Source organism: Carya illinoinensis, chromosome 13, assembly GCF_018687715.1.
Source record: "Carya illinoinensis cultivar Pawnee chromosome 13, C.illinoinensisPawnee_v1, whole genome shotgun sequence".
NCBI lineage: Eukaryota > Viridiplantae > Streptophyta > Magnoliopsida > Fagales > Juglandaceae > Carya > Carya illinoinensis.
The window spans coordinates 22,122,840-22,138,695 of NC_056764.1; the positions used below are offsets into that span (position 1 = coordinate 22,122,840).

The 15,856-nt window shown below is 36.1% G+C and overlaps 1 protein-coding gene across 10 annotated transcripts; it reads right to left on the minus strand.

The window, feature by feature from the left end:
- Window positions 1-1,984: 1,984 nt before the first annotated feature.
- Window positions 1,985-9,509, minus strand: LOC122292316 (ribonucleases P/MRP protein subunit POP1). 10 transcript variants are annotated; one of them, XM_043100590.1, is made up of 13 exons: window positions 9,346-9,507; window positions 9,182-9,277; window positions 9,004-9,081; window positions 6,462-6,933; window positions 6,091-6,187; window positions 5,758-5,865; window positions 5,447-5,677; window positions 4,797-4,915; window positions 4,193-4,717; window positions 3,533-3,641; window positions 2,863-3,452; window positions 2,608-2,772; window positions 1,985-2,517 (listed from the first exon to the last, which is right to left on the minus strand). In XM_043100590.1, the coding sequence occupies exons 4-13, from the start codon at window positions 6,905-6,907 to the stop codon at window positions 2,322-2,324; spliced, it is 2,586 nt and encodes an 861-aa protein (XP_042956524.1). In that variant the 5' UTR covers window positions 6,908-6,933; window positions 9,004-9,081; window positions 9,182-9,277; window positions 9,346-9,507; the 3' UTR covers window positions 1,985-2,321. The 10 variants fall into 10 exon arrangements, with proteins under 10 accessions (XP_042956524.1, XP_042956522.1, XP_042956523.1 ...); XM_043100588.1 differs by having other exon boundaries at window positions 8,987-9,081; XM_043100589.1 differs by having other exon boundaries at window positions 6,462-6,948; window positions 8,987-9,081.
- Between the last annotated feature and the right edge of the window lie 6,347 nt (window positions 9,510-15,856).

A 15,856-nucleotide genomic window follows, 5' to 3' on the forward strand; every position in this document is an offset into this window, starting at 1 on the left:
TTATTATTATTATTATAAATTGTTTAGTATGTCATGCCATGTTAATTATTTCAAGCACATGCTCATCTGTTACATGCTACGTTATGCTATATTATTTGTCACACATTCATTGTTACATGTCACGCCATGTCCCATGCATAGATTATGTCATGAAAAACAGTTCTTTTGAGTTAGTGGAGTATTTATTTATTTTTATCATGATCCTAAGTGCTAGATTGGGTTTTATCCTAGTGGAACTCTATTCTCCACGTTGTCGTGTTTAAACTAGTATAGAATTACCTAAGTTGACAAGGTAAAGATCAACAGGTTTCGAATGAGATATAAATAACTGATTTTTGAAGTGAAGTCAGGTAGCCAATGCCAGTTGTGCCAACCTCAGTTTTAATTTAGTATATTAACATACTCATAATTAGTGTAGATGCATGTGATGTGATGCGGTACTAGCAAAAGCACACGATTCATGGGAACCTGTGTTGCATCCACATTTTACTTTTAATCAAACATGTATATGTCCATGTCAGTTTCAATTTGTGTAAGTTTTGAATTCAGTTCATATCAATTTTCAGTTCAAATCATGTTAAATTTAGCTGATGTCAGTTTGCAAGTCATGGCAAGCTTCTACTTATGTCAGCATATGTCATGATGCTATTTGCCAAGTATTGTCATGCATATTCATGCACCTCTCACTACACATTCATGCCGTTTTACTATCATTCATTTATTTGTACACTGCTAGTTAGTAGTTTACTTACTAAGAATTATCTAGGATACGGTGCCATGCTTAGATCACATGGAAAATGGCATGACTGACCAATTAATTTGAACGCACTTACCCATATGACCCCCGTTCCCTTTGAGAATAATGTATCAAATATCATAGATTTACATCCCAATCCCAACGATATATACTCCATGCAACCATAATTGCAAACAGGATCACACAGCCAACCAAAGTGGGCTGCGGTTGTACAATATCTAGTTTATCTCTCTGTGTTGTCCATTGCACAATATTTTTCTTTTATTTTTAAGGTCTGTTCGATAGATTTTTTTAAAGGGATATTTAAGAAGCGCTTTAACTTAATTATTGATCTTTTGAAGCCCTCTCTAATATATATTTTAGGAAAATGCGTTAGATACAAAAACTCCTAAAAAAGTTGTCCAACACACTGATGTGTGATTGCCAATTTGTTAACTCACAAAACAAAATTAAAAAAAAATCGTAATTTAAAATATGGCTGGAAAATGCTTGAATACCGTCTTCCTCTCAAAATCACATACTACCCCAATTCCGAACCCTCCATTCCCAAACAGACCTTCGATCCCCAAACACGAGTACACTTACTACCACCCAAGATCAATCCTTTGCCATTGAGATTATCACTCATCGATAGCCTCATCACCAACAGACGAACGCTGGTGTCGATAACAAACAAGCTCATAATGAGATTACCGATATAAAGTTATCAGATTCTTAGTGTAACACTCCGCTTAGGACTGCCTAGATCAAGATAGCAACATTATCAAATATTCAGAATTTGACAATAATTACCCGTGACATTGGATGATGGAAGTTATGATCCTTTAAGAAAAGTGAGATTTTGGACCATAATTTGGCAAAATAATTTCTACCATTGCTTTAGTTAGGATTTTTAGAGATTTATAAAGCAATACAATTTTTTGTGAAAATGGGTTGCCAAAAAGTCAATAATAGGATGACAAGTGGCATGAAGATTGGTTTGGTTGGGGGAATAGTATATATGTCAGCAGCTACAAATGCCAAAATATGAAGAGGGTAGTTGTCTGAAGAATCCTCTAACCAATCTGCAGCCATATCTGCAAGATTAAGCAGTTGGTCCACAAATTTCTATAGAACAAATTAAAAGGCCTTGAAACATTAATCCATTTTCCTCTAGCACGGAAACCCTGCCCAGTAAAGCATTCCAGAGAATTATTTCCTAGTAATATTAATTCAGAAAAAAAATCAGAAGTGACTAACACATGGCCAGGATTAAACATTTAAAAACATATATACAAATTCACTAGTGGTGACTTCTTTAAACATTTAAAAATGAAAAATAAAAAATACACTAGCGGTCATCAAACCTAGCTAGGAGGCAAATCCAAGAGGCCAACTAGCATTTTCCTCCCTCTAATAGGCTCTCTTTCTATCTCCATCCATCTCCAACAATTAGGTAGAAAAGGTAGTGGCCTAATTTTTCTGTACAATGTGCAACTAAAAACACATACCAAAAAAATAAATAAATTGAGAAAAATTCACTTTTTACATGACCATGCACAACCAGCATTGAGTTGCCGGCAGCTCACATAAATTCTACATCTTGATCATGTCGTTCCAGGACAATGGTGGCAAGAGCAAGTCTATACGATGAGGATCTTAGATTCCTAACCAGGACATAGATCTCCTTCCTCTGCTTTGTGGACATGTTCTTCCACTGCTCCTCTCTAAGATGAGCAAGTAAGACTGCCTCGCATAAAGCCTCTGCTGCTGGCTTCTTGCTGCACGCAATTCGGACCGGATATTGTTATGACAAAAGCATAATACAATGGAAGACAATTACACTTGTAGAAAAAGATGCATATACTAACCTCCCTCGAACAAATCCAGTTGTCACAAAGCCGATTGGCCACCGGTGAACTTCCCTTGCAACATCTTCTGGTATGTGGAGTTCCCACTTAGCAGAAGATTGCTCTTTGAAATATGATCTGACAGCAGATTGAGGCATTTGAAGTCCTCCCTTGTCATTCCCCTGCCTGCACAATAACAAAAGTAAAAATACTTTCAACATAATAATTCTGACTGGAACCATACTGGGTAAAAAAGAGATTTCAAGAATTAACTACCTTGAAATAAACAATGATACATCCGTAAGTTGAGGTGCGCACACAACTGCTCCCTCTTCAAAAACACCTTCCTTGTAAGCATGGAGAATAACTCTAACAAAACATAGTTTACGATTATAACTAGATTCAGTAACTCCCTTTAGGCTGAGGCCAAACATGCTTTCATCCTTCATTAACTTAAAAATGCTCGTCTTGTGGTCCAGTAGTTGAGGAAATAGAAGCAAATGATCACCTTGGATTTCTCTCAAGAAATCAGTCAGCATAAAGCACGTCCTTGCTACCATTCCATCAAATGAATTGCTATGATGAACAAATACCGAGGTAGCATTATTTCCAAAATTAGAGATGGCCAATGAATTCCTGTCAATGATATCTTCCTCATTATAAGTTACCCTATTTCCAACTGTTCTGGGTCCTTTGTTGAAAGCAAGCCGAATGGTGTCCCATGGGGGTGGAATGGGAACTTTCCAAGGTCTGACATCAGGAGGACAACGTTCTGCTTTTTTAGTAGACGCAACATTTTCCGTTGCCATAAAACATGAGTATGCATTGCAATCAGGAAAATCCAAAGGAAAAAATGGCAACCCCATCTGCAAGAGAAAGAAGATTACTATCAATAATTTATAACCCAAAACTGAACACTATAGTTGAAAGGTTCAAGAAGACTTACTTCACATGCAATCCAGTGCTTCTCTCTCAAACCTATTGCATGAGCCCCCTTAGAGACAAGAGGAGCCCAAAAGGCCTTGACCCAACTCACGGGGAGCACAATGGACCATCTACAAGAAAATAAAACAAACACATAAGAGGTATTAAATATAGGAAAAAAAATAGTAATAAAAATATTTCAAGCACATCAAAAAAATATTTTTTAATCATGTTAGCATGCATTAAACAAATGATACGAATAACAATAATCTGCTGCTAGTGCTACTCATAATGCTTTTCATCATGAAAAAATTCATGATGGATACAATATCTTTATATTCATAAAATAAGTTTTCACCAGTGAAAGGCTGAGTACATGCTGAATCTGCTGATGAAGAGGCCAATCACAGAAAATAAGGATCTTAAATTTGAATTGCTTTCATATTGGCCTTTCCCACATTTTAAGTATGGGCACACCAAAATTTTTAATTAAAACAGAGCTTTCTTGGATGACTGATCATTTTACACTGATGATGCACACAGACTTATTCCATACTTGTAGGTTAACATCCACAGTTATGCACGTGTTAAATGTAGAGTCAAGGATTAAGCACAAGATTTTGTACTGCAATTTTATACTAGTAACACAAAGACGGAGACTTTACTAGGAAAAAGGAATTACCCGATAAACAAGCCCTTTGGGTCATTATTTTTCAAAAGCATAATAGGACAGGATCTTGAGCACTGCACCTTGGTTGGAGTGTTCAACATTCCAAAATTTGAAGCATCAAGGCAAAAGTTTTCCATCCGCAACCTATGTTTTTCCATGCACAATATACTCTCTTCCACAGGGGGACTTACTCCACTGCTACTCTCCCATAAATCATTATTATGAATAATGCCATTTTGTTCAGGTTTTGACCAAAAAGATAAGAGCAACTCCCTGTTCTTGTCTACTATTCTTTCTGATGCAGCAAGCTCTTTAGCTTCAGCTTCTGGTACACTGGACATACCAGTAGAAAGTGACTTAGGAACATCTGCAGTTCTTGTCTCAGACGCTATGCGAGGATCCCAGACTCTAAGTGACAAAATAGCACGAGTACAAAAATCATCCTCATTTTCGGGTATAGAAGACTTTTTAAATTGAGAGTCTATGTTGGACACTACAGCTGAATGTTTCTTCAATTGCTGAGATTTTTCTGAAAAACTGTACAGAAAATCATCCCCCTTAGCCATCTCAAACTTCTTAACTTAATGCAAAATGTTTCTATCTTTGAATTACTCACCAAGTAACAGGATGTAATATCTTTTGAAGGAGCTGAAATGCCTTTAATCCTGATACTTCTAATTTTGCAAGTTGACCTTCAAGTGAAAAACAATTGATCAAGCAGCCCCTCTCATCCATCTGAAGATAGAACAAATGAAACAAAAATAATATCAATATTACAGGAGTATGTGACCTAATACTAGCTGGTTCTCTATTTGACTATCTATGAATCTTGACAGGTGGAAAATCAACTGCTGGAAGACATAAACATCTTGGTGTGACATAGTACAACAAAGTATGATCTTGTTTGAGCATCTTATGACATATATTCTGCATGATGACAGAAAAATTAAAATATCAACATGAATATGTCCTCACAGGTTTTTTTTTTTTTTAAAGTATCATTCACACACAGGTTAGATGTCTAGAGTAATTCAATCACATCCCAGAATAACAAGATATATGTAACATCTATACATATATCTTGATATAGCACTGGTACGCATTATAAACCTGTTTAGCAGGCGCTATGAACTTGGTATAATGTAGAGGACTTCCCAAGTGACACCTTATTGGAGGTTGAAAACTTCAGCCACTGAGTTTCAGTAGGCTTGGATTCCAAAAATATTGCAAATATGATAATCTTATAAAAAAATTTAGAATGTGTACCTCCTTTTGGCAAGCTAATTTTAGAGCATCAAGTCCTTCACTCACAGCAGAAACATGTATCCACACCCAAATTTGGCGAGAGGAAGAACAGCACCCACTACTCTCTGACCTATTGCCTCCATCACTATTATGATTCATAGCATCACCACATCTACTCTCCTGGCAAACAGATCGCCACATATAGGTCACAGGAGCAATTGACTGAGAAACAGGGGCTCCAACATGACGAAGCTACAAAGAAAAAGGAGTTCATATATCTTATTCCTCAAGTAATACTTATTCATAAGAGAGCAGTTCATGAGATTACCTACCATCGCACTTCCATATATGGAGCCAGAAATAACAGAGTGAGAAATTGCTTCAGAAAGAGCTGAAGGGGAAGGCACCATCACCATTTTTAGAACAGACATTAAAGAATCCTGGAAGTATACGTGAAAGATTAGATTAGGAATCTCGCAACAGAATATAATTGCCCTGCAGTTTTATTGGGCTCTTGGTGTTTGAATGACCCCAATGAGAACTGATCAAAGATGTTGCTTCCTTAATCAAAGAGGTCTATTTTAAATTCACAATTTGAATAGAATGAGGAAAGAAACTCTCAACTATAAAATAAAAACTAAAAAATATAAGGAATTAATGTTTACCTCAGGACCCTCCAATTGGACAGCAACATGATAGCTTGCATCATGTACAAGGACCCCTTGTTTAAACCACTTCAAGACTGCCCTAGAACCTCTTCCTCTACACGATAATAAAATTTAAAATCTAAGTGAGCTGGTAATAGTTAGACACATATTGTCCCTCTTATATGGAAGAGAACTAAAAGAAGCTTAAAACACATACACACTGATTTAAAAATTAACAACAAAAAAAAAAAACACACACACACACACATTTTTGTCAATCCATCCAATTCAAGCTCCTCCAGAAAAACTTGATAAACCAAGGAAAAAATTTACATGAAAGTATGAAGTCTCCCAAAATGATAACAGAACAACTAATAATAATGCATTACCCGCCCTGCAGACCCAAAGGAAGGTAGAAACCCCAGAGCTTTGACATTATGAACCGCTTCGTATGCCAGACATGTGTTCTCAACCTCTTCGTACCGTCTCCAGAAGTACAAAATCCTGTTTCTGGATTCATTCGGAGCTCAACTCTCCGACGAACGTGCCGAGGGACCTTCTTCTTATCATCTTTCTCCAAAGCACCATCCTTATTAACTTCTCCTCCTACCTTCTGCCTCCTTCTGCATCTCTTCCTCGCAACTTGATTGTTGAATGCAGTCGTTCTCCGTCTCTTATTCCTCCGAGACCCGAAATTATTATTCAATCGATCCGCTACTATTGAGTGAAGAGCCTCAAGCTCAGGACCTCGAGACTCTGTAAATTTCTTGACGTTGATTTTGCGTGGAGTTAGGCTCGATTGAGAGGGTTTGCTTCCTTCAGATGCCATCATCATTTACTAAAACTTAACTTGCCGAAATTCTGAATCCAAAAGGCCTTGATTTCAGAATCAAAAAATCGGAATGTGGTCAAACTGATAAGATTTAGGCGCAAAAGGCAACAAAAAAAAAAAAAAAAGGGAATCTTTTTTAAACAACCCAAAAAACCGAACCAAGCAATTCCAGCTTTACCTTCAAGTTAACATCGCAATTTTACCAACCAGGCCAGTTTAGTCTCTCACAGTTTAATAAGAAGATAAAAAAAACAGTGCAACAGAGGACTCTGCTACTGTCTCCTTCTCTATTCGACAGTCGACACGAGAAAATTAAGGTTTTTTCCAAAACCTCTCTCTGTTTCCGTTTCCAAATCATTTTATAATTGGCGAAAAAATTATGAGACTGCAAAAATATTATTTAATAGGTAGCAATATTATTTAAAACTCATAAAATATTCCTTGATTTTCCATTGAAAGTATAACATAATAAGTTTACTAAAATCCGATCTAAATAGACAATGGGAACATTAACTAAAATAATAGGCTCAATAGTATACATTAAAATATAGAGAAAATCTTCAAACAGGCATAACCTTTCTCCTTTAAAAACAGCATCCAATTGTAATGTGCCACGTAGACATTTTATTTTCCAACCTTATAACTGCACTACAGAGTAACAATCAGTTTTCCATCTCTCTCATTCCCTAACTCACTCCGAGCTCCAGTTTTTCATCTCCCTCCCTCCCTCCCCTCCCTCTCTCTCTCCCCCACTTCTCTCTCTCACTCCCTCTATCAGCACCATTTGACAGGATAGCAAAAACAAACCCATTTGCAAAGTTATCTTCTCTCATCTTAAAACCCACTTGCAGATAACAGATCGCAAGCTCTATACGCTAAAAACCCACTTCTCCATTGGACAAAAAATCAAATAAATTCCAGACTCCAGCCCAAAATTAAAGAATAGTAAATTCACTACACAACAAAAGCACAAACTAGAAAAAATTATCAAAATTCAATTTCAACTATATCAGATCGTAAGCACAAAATGTTCCAATCAATTGTAGGAAAACACGATGAAGGTGAGTAAAGTCTAAAAAATATTGAGGACAGTGGCATGATTAAAATGTGGAAACATCGACTACCATAACTCACAAATAAAAAGAAAAATGAGGAGAGGTGGGAGAGACCTTATAAAGATTGACGAGATTTGATTAAAAATAAAAAGGGAGTTGCCCATTTGGGACTTTGAGAGTAAAGTGGAACTGAAACAAAGAAGGAATATGCAATTTTTGATCACTTGCAAACACTATATCGGACGAGCTGGAGTTTCGCGGGGCAGGAGGGCTGCGACAGACAAGGGAGTTTCGCCGGGCTGGGGATGTGCGGCGGTGTGGAGTGCAAGGGAGGTGTGGCGCAGAAAAGTGCAAGTGCATTCGGTGGTTTTGCTGAAGCGGTAATTGGGTATTTTATTTTGCTATCGTGCGTAATGTGGTTCATAAAATTTAAATATAGATGACTAACGTGTCCATTTATTATTTGTTGCCGTTGAGTGAGCGAGAATAGTGTAACCATCCAGAAGAGACTCTCTAAAATATACTTTAAATCTAAGAAATATTTTTTTTTTCAGGAATTAAGTCCATGGGTTCATGATTATTCAATTAAATAAAGCCCATATAAATTATAACATAGTGATTTTCTGTAACTAATTTAAAAACAAAAACTTAGTATAAGCACCAAGGCAAGTCCAATACAAAAGACCACGTAAATTAAACAAGTTCAAAACATACACTGTCATGGGCACTTAGTAAAAGCATACTCACATTTAGCCACTGTATACTCAAGTAAGGTTAGAAAATATATTCAATGTGATGAGGACATTTGAGAAGAAGGGCAGCAACATAAATTGTAAATGCCAAGGTTTTGCTAAGGATATCCTCAAAAGTTAACAATTAATAGTGGGTTGCAAATTGCCACGTGCATGGGTTAAAAACTTAAAGGGCCTTGTAATACTATATGCCCATAGGTATATTACGGAAAGACCAAAACTAAAAAGAAGCCTACTGGAAATTACAGAACACCGGAGAGGAAAAGAAATCGTACGATAACAGGGGATTCACCGATAGAGAGAAAGCTGATCGCGTGAAGGGGATTTGCGTGGCTGGCCGAGGCTCATGGTGGAGTCACTGGAGGCTTTTCTGAACATGGTGGCGCGTCAGAGAGAGAGAGAGAGTTTAGAGAGAGAAACTATCAAACGGAGAAACCCATGAGAGGGGAAAGATTCCGGCGTGGGCTTACCGGGAAGGTGTGGGTTCGACGGAACTTGGCTGGCCGGCAGCTTCTGGGGTACTCAGTGGGGGTCCGGCGGCAACAACAACACAGGCCAATAAGTCACTGCCGATGGAGAGAGAGAGTGAGAGAGAGAGAGAGAGGAGAAACGACGGGGAAAAGAAGGGGCTTACCGTCGGCGTAGTCTGTGGTGGATTCCGGCGAGGTGGTGGTCTGGTATGGAGAGAAATTGCTACTGTTTTTGAAGTATGGGAGAGGAGGGGGGCGGCTTGTTGCGAGAGTCGGTTTTGGCTGTGAGGGGCAAAACAATGTGAATAAACTAAGAGGATTTAACCTCGGTTTTGAAATTGAGTTTTGTTATATATATAAGTACAATTACATATTAATCTGTGTATCAATACTAATTCATTTATATTTAAAATTTAAATTAATATTATTTTTAATAAAATCTACTTTTTGATCAATCACATCATATTGGTGTACAGATTAATGCACAATTGTGCTTACAACTATATTTTTCATTTGAAATTTGATTCTGACTATAATTTAGGAAACCGCCCCACTGGGAAATAAACACTGAAAGTAGGGTGCTGAATCGTATTAACGCGTAATATTTGTTAGGGCTAGGGCTGTAAGTTGAACGGTCCGGACCGGAAAAACCGACCGGACCGGTCATTTTTGGACCGGACCGGATGAGTCCGGTCCAGTCCATCCGGTCCGGTCCCGGTCCAATTTTTAAGGGACCGAAGGTATTCGGTCCGGTCCCGGTCCGGGGGTTTTTCACCCCGGACCCGACCGAATAGATTAAAAAAAAAATTATTATTTATATAATAGTTGTATATAATTAATTATATAATTATATATGGTATAAAAAAATATTAATAGTCTAATATAGATTGTAGTTATACTTATACTAATATAGTTATATAAATCACTATAACTAATACTTCAAGGCTTCAACAATAGTTATAGTGACCTATACTAATAGTTTACTATTAATACTAATATACTATCATATGATTTATATAGTTATACTAATCATTATAATTAATATTATGTATAGCTATAGAGTATATTTATCACTATAATTAATATAATTTAATTATTAATATACTTATATTTAATTAATATAATTATCACTATATTATAATTTATATAGTTATACTAATCATTATAGTTAATACTTATATAGTTATGCTAAAGCACTGATTCACCACAACTAATATTACTAATATATAGCTATATTAATGGTCTAATACTATTATAATTTATATAGTTATACTAATCATAATAAGTTAATAACTAAATCACTAGAAATATAACTATATATATTTAGTATGAATGTATTATTATATTCTTTAATATATAACTATAATATATAGTAGTAGTATATATTAATATATTATAAGAGTTATAGTATAAATATAATATATAAATTATAATATACTAAATCACTATAACAGTATAACTAATACTAATATATAGTTATACTAATAGTCTAATATTATATAGTTATACTAATCACTATAATTAAAACTAATATATAGCTATACAGTATACTTATATAGTTGTACTAATACTATTAGTATATTATATAGTCTAAGACTCTCAATTTTAATATAGTCTATATAGTTATAACTAATACTAATATTTATATTAATACTAATAATATAGAATACAGTTATACTAACTAACTGATTCAAGTTCAACATAACTAATATTACTAATATAATATAGTCAAATTGAATTACTAATAGTCTAATACTAATACAATTATATAGTTATACTAATTATAAATTCATAATAACTAAATCAATGTAAGTCTATAACTATATTATATATATTTAGTATCAATGTATTACTATATTCTTTAATATATAACTATTAACTATAATACATAGTACTAGTACAACCGATCAAAAAAAATATATAGTACTAGTATATATATTAATGTATTAACATATTATAAAAGTTATAGTATCAATTATAATATATCATATATTTGTAAATTTATAATAGTATTAGTATAGTTAACTTAATATGTAATATGTTAGCATTAAATCACTATAACTACATAGAATATTAGTAATAAGAGTATTACTATTATTTAATATAATATTACATATATTATCACTATCATTACATATATTTATTAGTTATAGTATTAGTACTAGTATAGTTATTAGTACTAATAGACTAATAGTATTAGTTATTAATATTACATATAGTTACATATATTACTATTATTACTATTATTATTACATGATATAGTTACATATATAGTTATCACTATTACTAATAGTAGTAGTGTGTTATTAATATATATAATAGTATACTATATGTATATATATTCAATATGTCACAATATAATTATATAAGTATTAAACAAAATGTCATTGAAAAAAAAAAAAAAAAACTCATAGGGTGGACCGAACGGACCGACCGGACCGTATGAAGTTCGGTTCGGTCTAGGGTTGGAAAACCCTGGACCGAATAGGTCCGGTCCGGTCCATAAAACCTCTCTGGACCGGACCGAATTCACCCCTAGTTAGGGCCGTCCAAAAATCGACTGTCGCCAACTCCAACCAGCAGCCACCGCGCGGAATTGGCCGAAATTGACAGGAAACCGATCAGTGGCAGTGCAATTTATTCAAAACCGATGCGATTCGACCCCGGGTTACATCGTTGAATTGGCCGACGCTAGCTGTCTATTTTTTTTTTAAAATATACCTATCTAAAACGAGGTGTCATTTGAGTGGAATAGCGTCGTTTAAAGTCTGTAGTGATGTGAATCCGCGGGAAGAGAATCCCTTGAACCTATAATTAATTTAAAAACTTATCCAAAAAGGTCAAATTCAAGTCTATGGATGGAGAATTTAGACCCGTTGAGAACTCGTTTCAAGAATCTAGATTATATCAAAATCTAGACCCTTTGAAATCCCATCTCAAGAACCCAAACTACGAGGAGGAATACCACAAAGGTTGTGATTTATCTTTGATAAGTTCAATTAAGAACAAGAGAAGAAAACTCACTCACAATTAAAATTTGAAATAAAATAATGTCTTGAAATGGCTGGTTACATCCTTTAAATCCCCTCCCCAAAACATGATAAAACCCTATACTAAAATTTGAGACCCTTTCTCTCAAAAATACCCTTAGTGAATAGTAACTACAGGTACTGTAACGTGAACTGTGTCATGTTACAGTACTTCTAAACCCTAGTTTAAATAAGTAAGACATATGTGAGTTAAGCATCCTCAAGCCCACTTATTCAAAACTAATAATAAAAATCCTTTAAACAAATTGAAAACCTTAATATCTAAAGGCCATATTTCTAAGTTAAGTCTTCCATAGCTTGTATCAAGTAAATCAAAACTGGTTCTTCTTCTTTCAAGCCTATCTTGAGTATTGGGCTCTTGTCAGCTTCTTCCCAAGTGGTTTGTACTAATTCTTGTATTGCTTCATTGATCTTCTTGGCTTTCGATCTTATAATTAGCCCATCTGGAACTTGCAAAAGATCTTTAAGAGTAGGTCTGCCTTGGTTCCCATCATTCCCCCTCTTCTCAAAAGGATTCGACCTCGAATCTTCACCTACATCAAAAGGAGAAAGATCAGAAACATTGAAGGTAGCAGACACATTATATACTCACATAGGAGATCCACTTTATAGACATTATCATTAATTTTCTCAAGGATTTGGAAAGGTCCATCTCCTCGAGGATGCAACTTAGTCCTCGGATGAGCTGGGAATCTTTCTTTGCGCATGTGAACCCAAACCCAATCTCCAGGTTCAAAGATGACACGGCTTCGCCCTTTATTGGCTTGGGAAGCAACCCTTTCATTCTTTTGCGCAATTTGAAGCCGTACCCTCTCATGGAGTGACTTCACCAACTCTGCATTCTTTTGTCCATCCAAGCTACTCCTTCGAGATAAAGCATCAGCAACAATGTTCTCCTTATCTTGCTTGTAACAGATGACATATGGAAATGTCTCAATGTATTCCATCCAACGAGCATGCTTTTTATTCAACTTACCTTGACCCTTGAGATGCTTCAATGATTCATAATCGGTGTGGATCACAAATTTTCTAAGCCATAGGTAGTGTTGCCAAGTCTCCAATGCACGAACAAGTGCATAAACCTCTTTGTCATAAGTAGGGTACTTGAGTGAGGCCCCACTTAACTTTTCACTGAAGAAGGCTATGAGCTGCCTATCTTGCATCAAAACAGCTCCAATCCTTATACCTGAGGCATCACATTCAATTTCAAAAGTTTTGTTAAAATCAGGTAATGCTAGCACAGGTGCAAAGCACAACCTTTCTTTAATGGTGGCAAAAGCATTCTCTTGAGTAACCCCCCAATGAAACCCAACATTCTTTTTAATGACTTCAGTGAGTGGTGCAACAATGGTGCTAAAGTCTTTAACAAAACGCCGATAAAAGCTAGCTAAGCCATGAAAGCTTCTTACCTCAGTGATGCTCTTTGGCATTGGCCACTCCTTGATGGTCTTGACTTTCTCTTCATCCACCTCAATACCCTTTGTACTAACAACATATCCAAGAAAAACAACTCTTTCCATGCAAAAGGTACATTTCTTGAAATTAGCATACAACTTTTCACATCTCAACACATCAAACACACATCTCAAATGCTCAATATGCTCATTTAAGTCCTTGTTGTACACTAGGATATCATCAAAATACACAACCACAAACTTGCCAATGAATGCACGTAGGACATGGTTCATCGATCTCATGAAAGTACTGGGCGCATTTGTAAGTCCAAATGGCATAACTAACCATTCATAAAGGTCATACTTGGTCTTAAAAGCAGTTTTCCATTCATCACCCTCTTTCATTCTAATTTGATGGTACCTACTTTTAAGATCAATTTTACTAAAAATACGAGAGCCATGCAATTCATCAAACATATCATCTAATCTAGAAATGGGATGCCGATACTTTACCGTAATATTGTTTACCGCCCTGCAATCAACACACATTCTCTACGTTCCATCCTTCTTTGGCACTAATAACACTGGTACTGCACATGGGCTCATGCTCTCCCTCACGTACCCCTTGCTCATCAAGTCCTCAACTTGCCTCTGAAACTCCTTTGTCTCCTCTGGATTACTCCTATAGGCTGGTCGGTTTGGAATAGCAGCTCCAGGTACAAAATCAATCTGATGCTCAATGCCTCTAATGGGTGACAACTCATTAGGCGTCTCATCTGGGAATACATCATTAAACTCCTGCAACAAGGAAATAACCAAACTAGGAAGAGACTGGTGAGTATCATCAAGAGTAAGACAAGATTCTTTATAGACAAGAAAAATTATAGGGCGATCTGCGAAGAAAACCCTGTTAACCTCACTCTCTTTGGCATAGAAACTCACTTTTGTCTTTCCTTTCCTCTCTGCAGACTCTCTTTCTTTTTTCTCTCGTGGCTCTACTCTTTTTTCTCTACTCTCAGCCACATCTCTACTTTCTTTTTTACTCTTTTTGTTGCGCTTATTTTCACTATCACTCTTTCTTTTCTGTTCAATCTCTTTTTCGCTCATTCTTTTTTTATCACTCTCATTTTCACTCTTTATTTTTTGATTACTCTCATTTTCACTCTTTCTTTTTTGATCACTCTTATTTTCACTCTTTCTTTTCTGAGCAACCTCACTTTTCAGTTTCAGCTGGTCTTCATAGACCTAGCTTGGAGTTAAAGGAGCAAGATTGATTGTTTTGTCCTCCTTTACAAAGTTGTACATGTTTTTGAACCTATCATGTGTCACCCTCCTATCATACTGCCACGGCCTCCCCAACAAAATATGGCCAGCATGCATAGGCACAATATCACAAAGTACCTCATCCTGATACCTCCCAATTGAAAAATGAACTAATACTTGTCTATCCATCCTAACTTTCCCACAATCATTCAACCACTGCAATTTGTATGGTCTAGAGTGTTTTAAGGTTGGTAAATTCAATTTCTCAACCAAAGTAGTGCTAGCCACATTAATACAACTCCCTTCATCAATGAGCATACTACATACTTTACTGTTGACGTGGCATCTAATATGGAAAATGTTCTCTCTTTGTTGCTCGGCATCATCCACCTTAATGTGTGTGTTGAGAGCACGCCTAGCAGCAAGAGACTCACTCACAGCGTATATCACTTCTTCGTCATCACTAGCATCAACCAACTCGGGCACTCCATCATGATCATCCTCACTCTCAGTCATCACCTTCCCATTGTCACGCATAATCATCACTCGCCTATTTGGACATTGAGAAGCAATGTGCCCTGAACCCAAACACTTAAAACATTTAATATCTCTATTCCTTGAAGGTTGAGATTCTACCTTGGCTTTGCTGCTAGGTCCCTCATCTTTGCCCTTAGGTGGTTCAATCTTTCTCTTTGCTTCAGCAGGATCATTCCTATCTCACTTTGATTTCCAGGTAGTGTTAGAAACCGAAGTGTACCTTGCTGTCCATTTTCTCTTTAATTGCCTCTCCACCTTCATAGCCATGTGCACCATGTCCTCTATCTCCACATAATGTTGCAATTCAATCACATTGGCTATATCTCTATTCAAACCACTCAAAAATCTAGCCATGGTGGCCTCTTGGTCCTCCTCTACATTAGCTCGAGTCATAGCCACCTTCATCTCCTTATGGTAATCCTCCACACTTC

Excerpts from the sequence above, each read along its gene's own strand:
- LOC122292316 (XM_043100592.1), bottom strand. The coding sequence starts at position 6,907 with ATGATGATGGCATCTGAAGGAAGCAAACCCTCTCAATCGAGCCTAACT. Across the intron at positions 5,678-5,757 it reads CCATATATGGAAGTGCGATG|CTTCGTCATGTTGGAGCCCC; the intron begins GTAGGTAATCTC and ends TTTTCTTTGTAG. Across the intron at positions 2,518-2,607 it reads ACTGGATTTGTTCGAGGGAG|CAAGAAGCCAGCAGCAGAGG; the intron begins GTTAGTATATGC and ends AATTGCGTGCAG.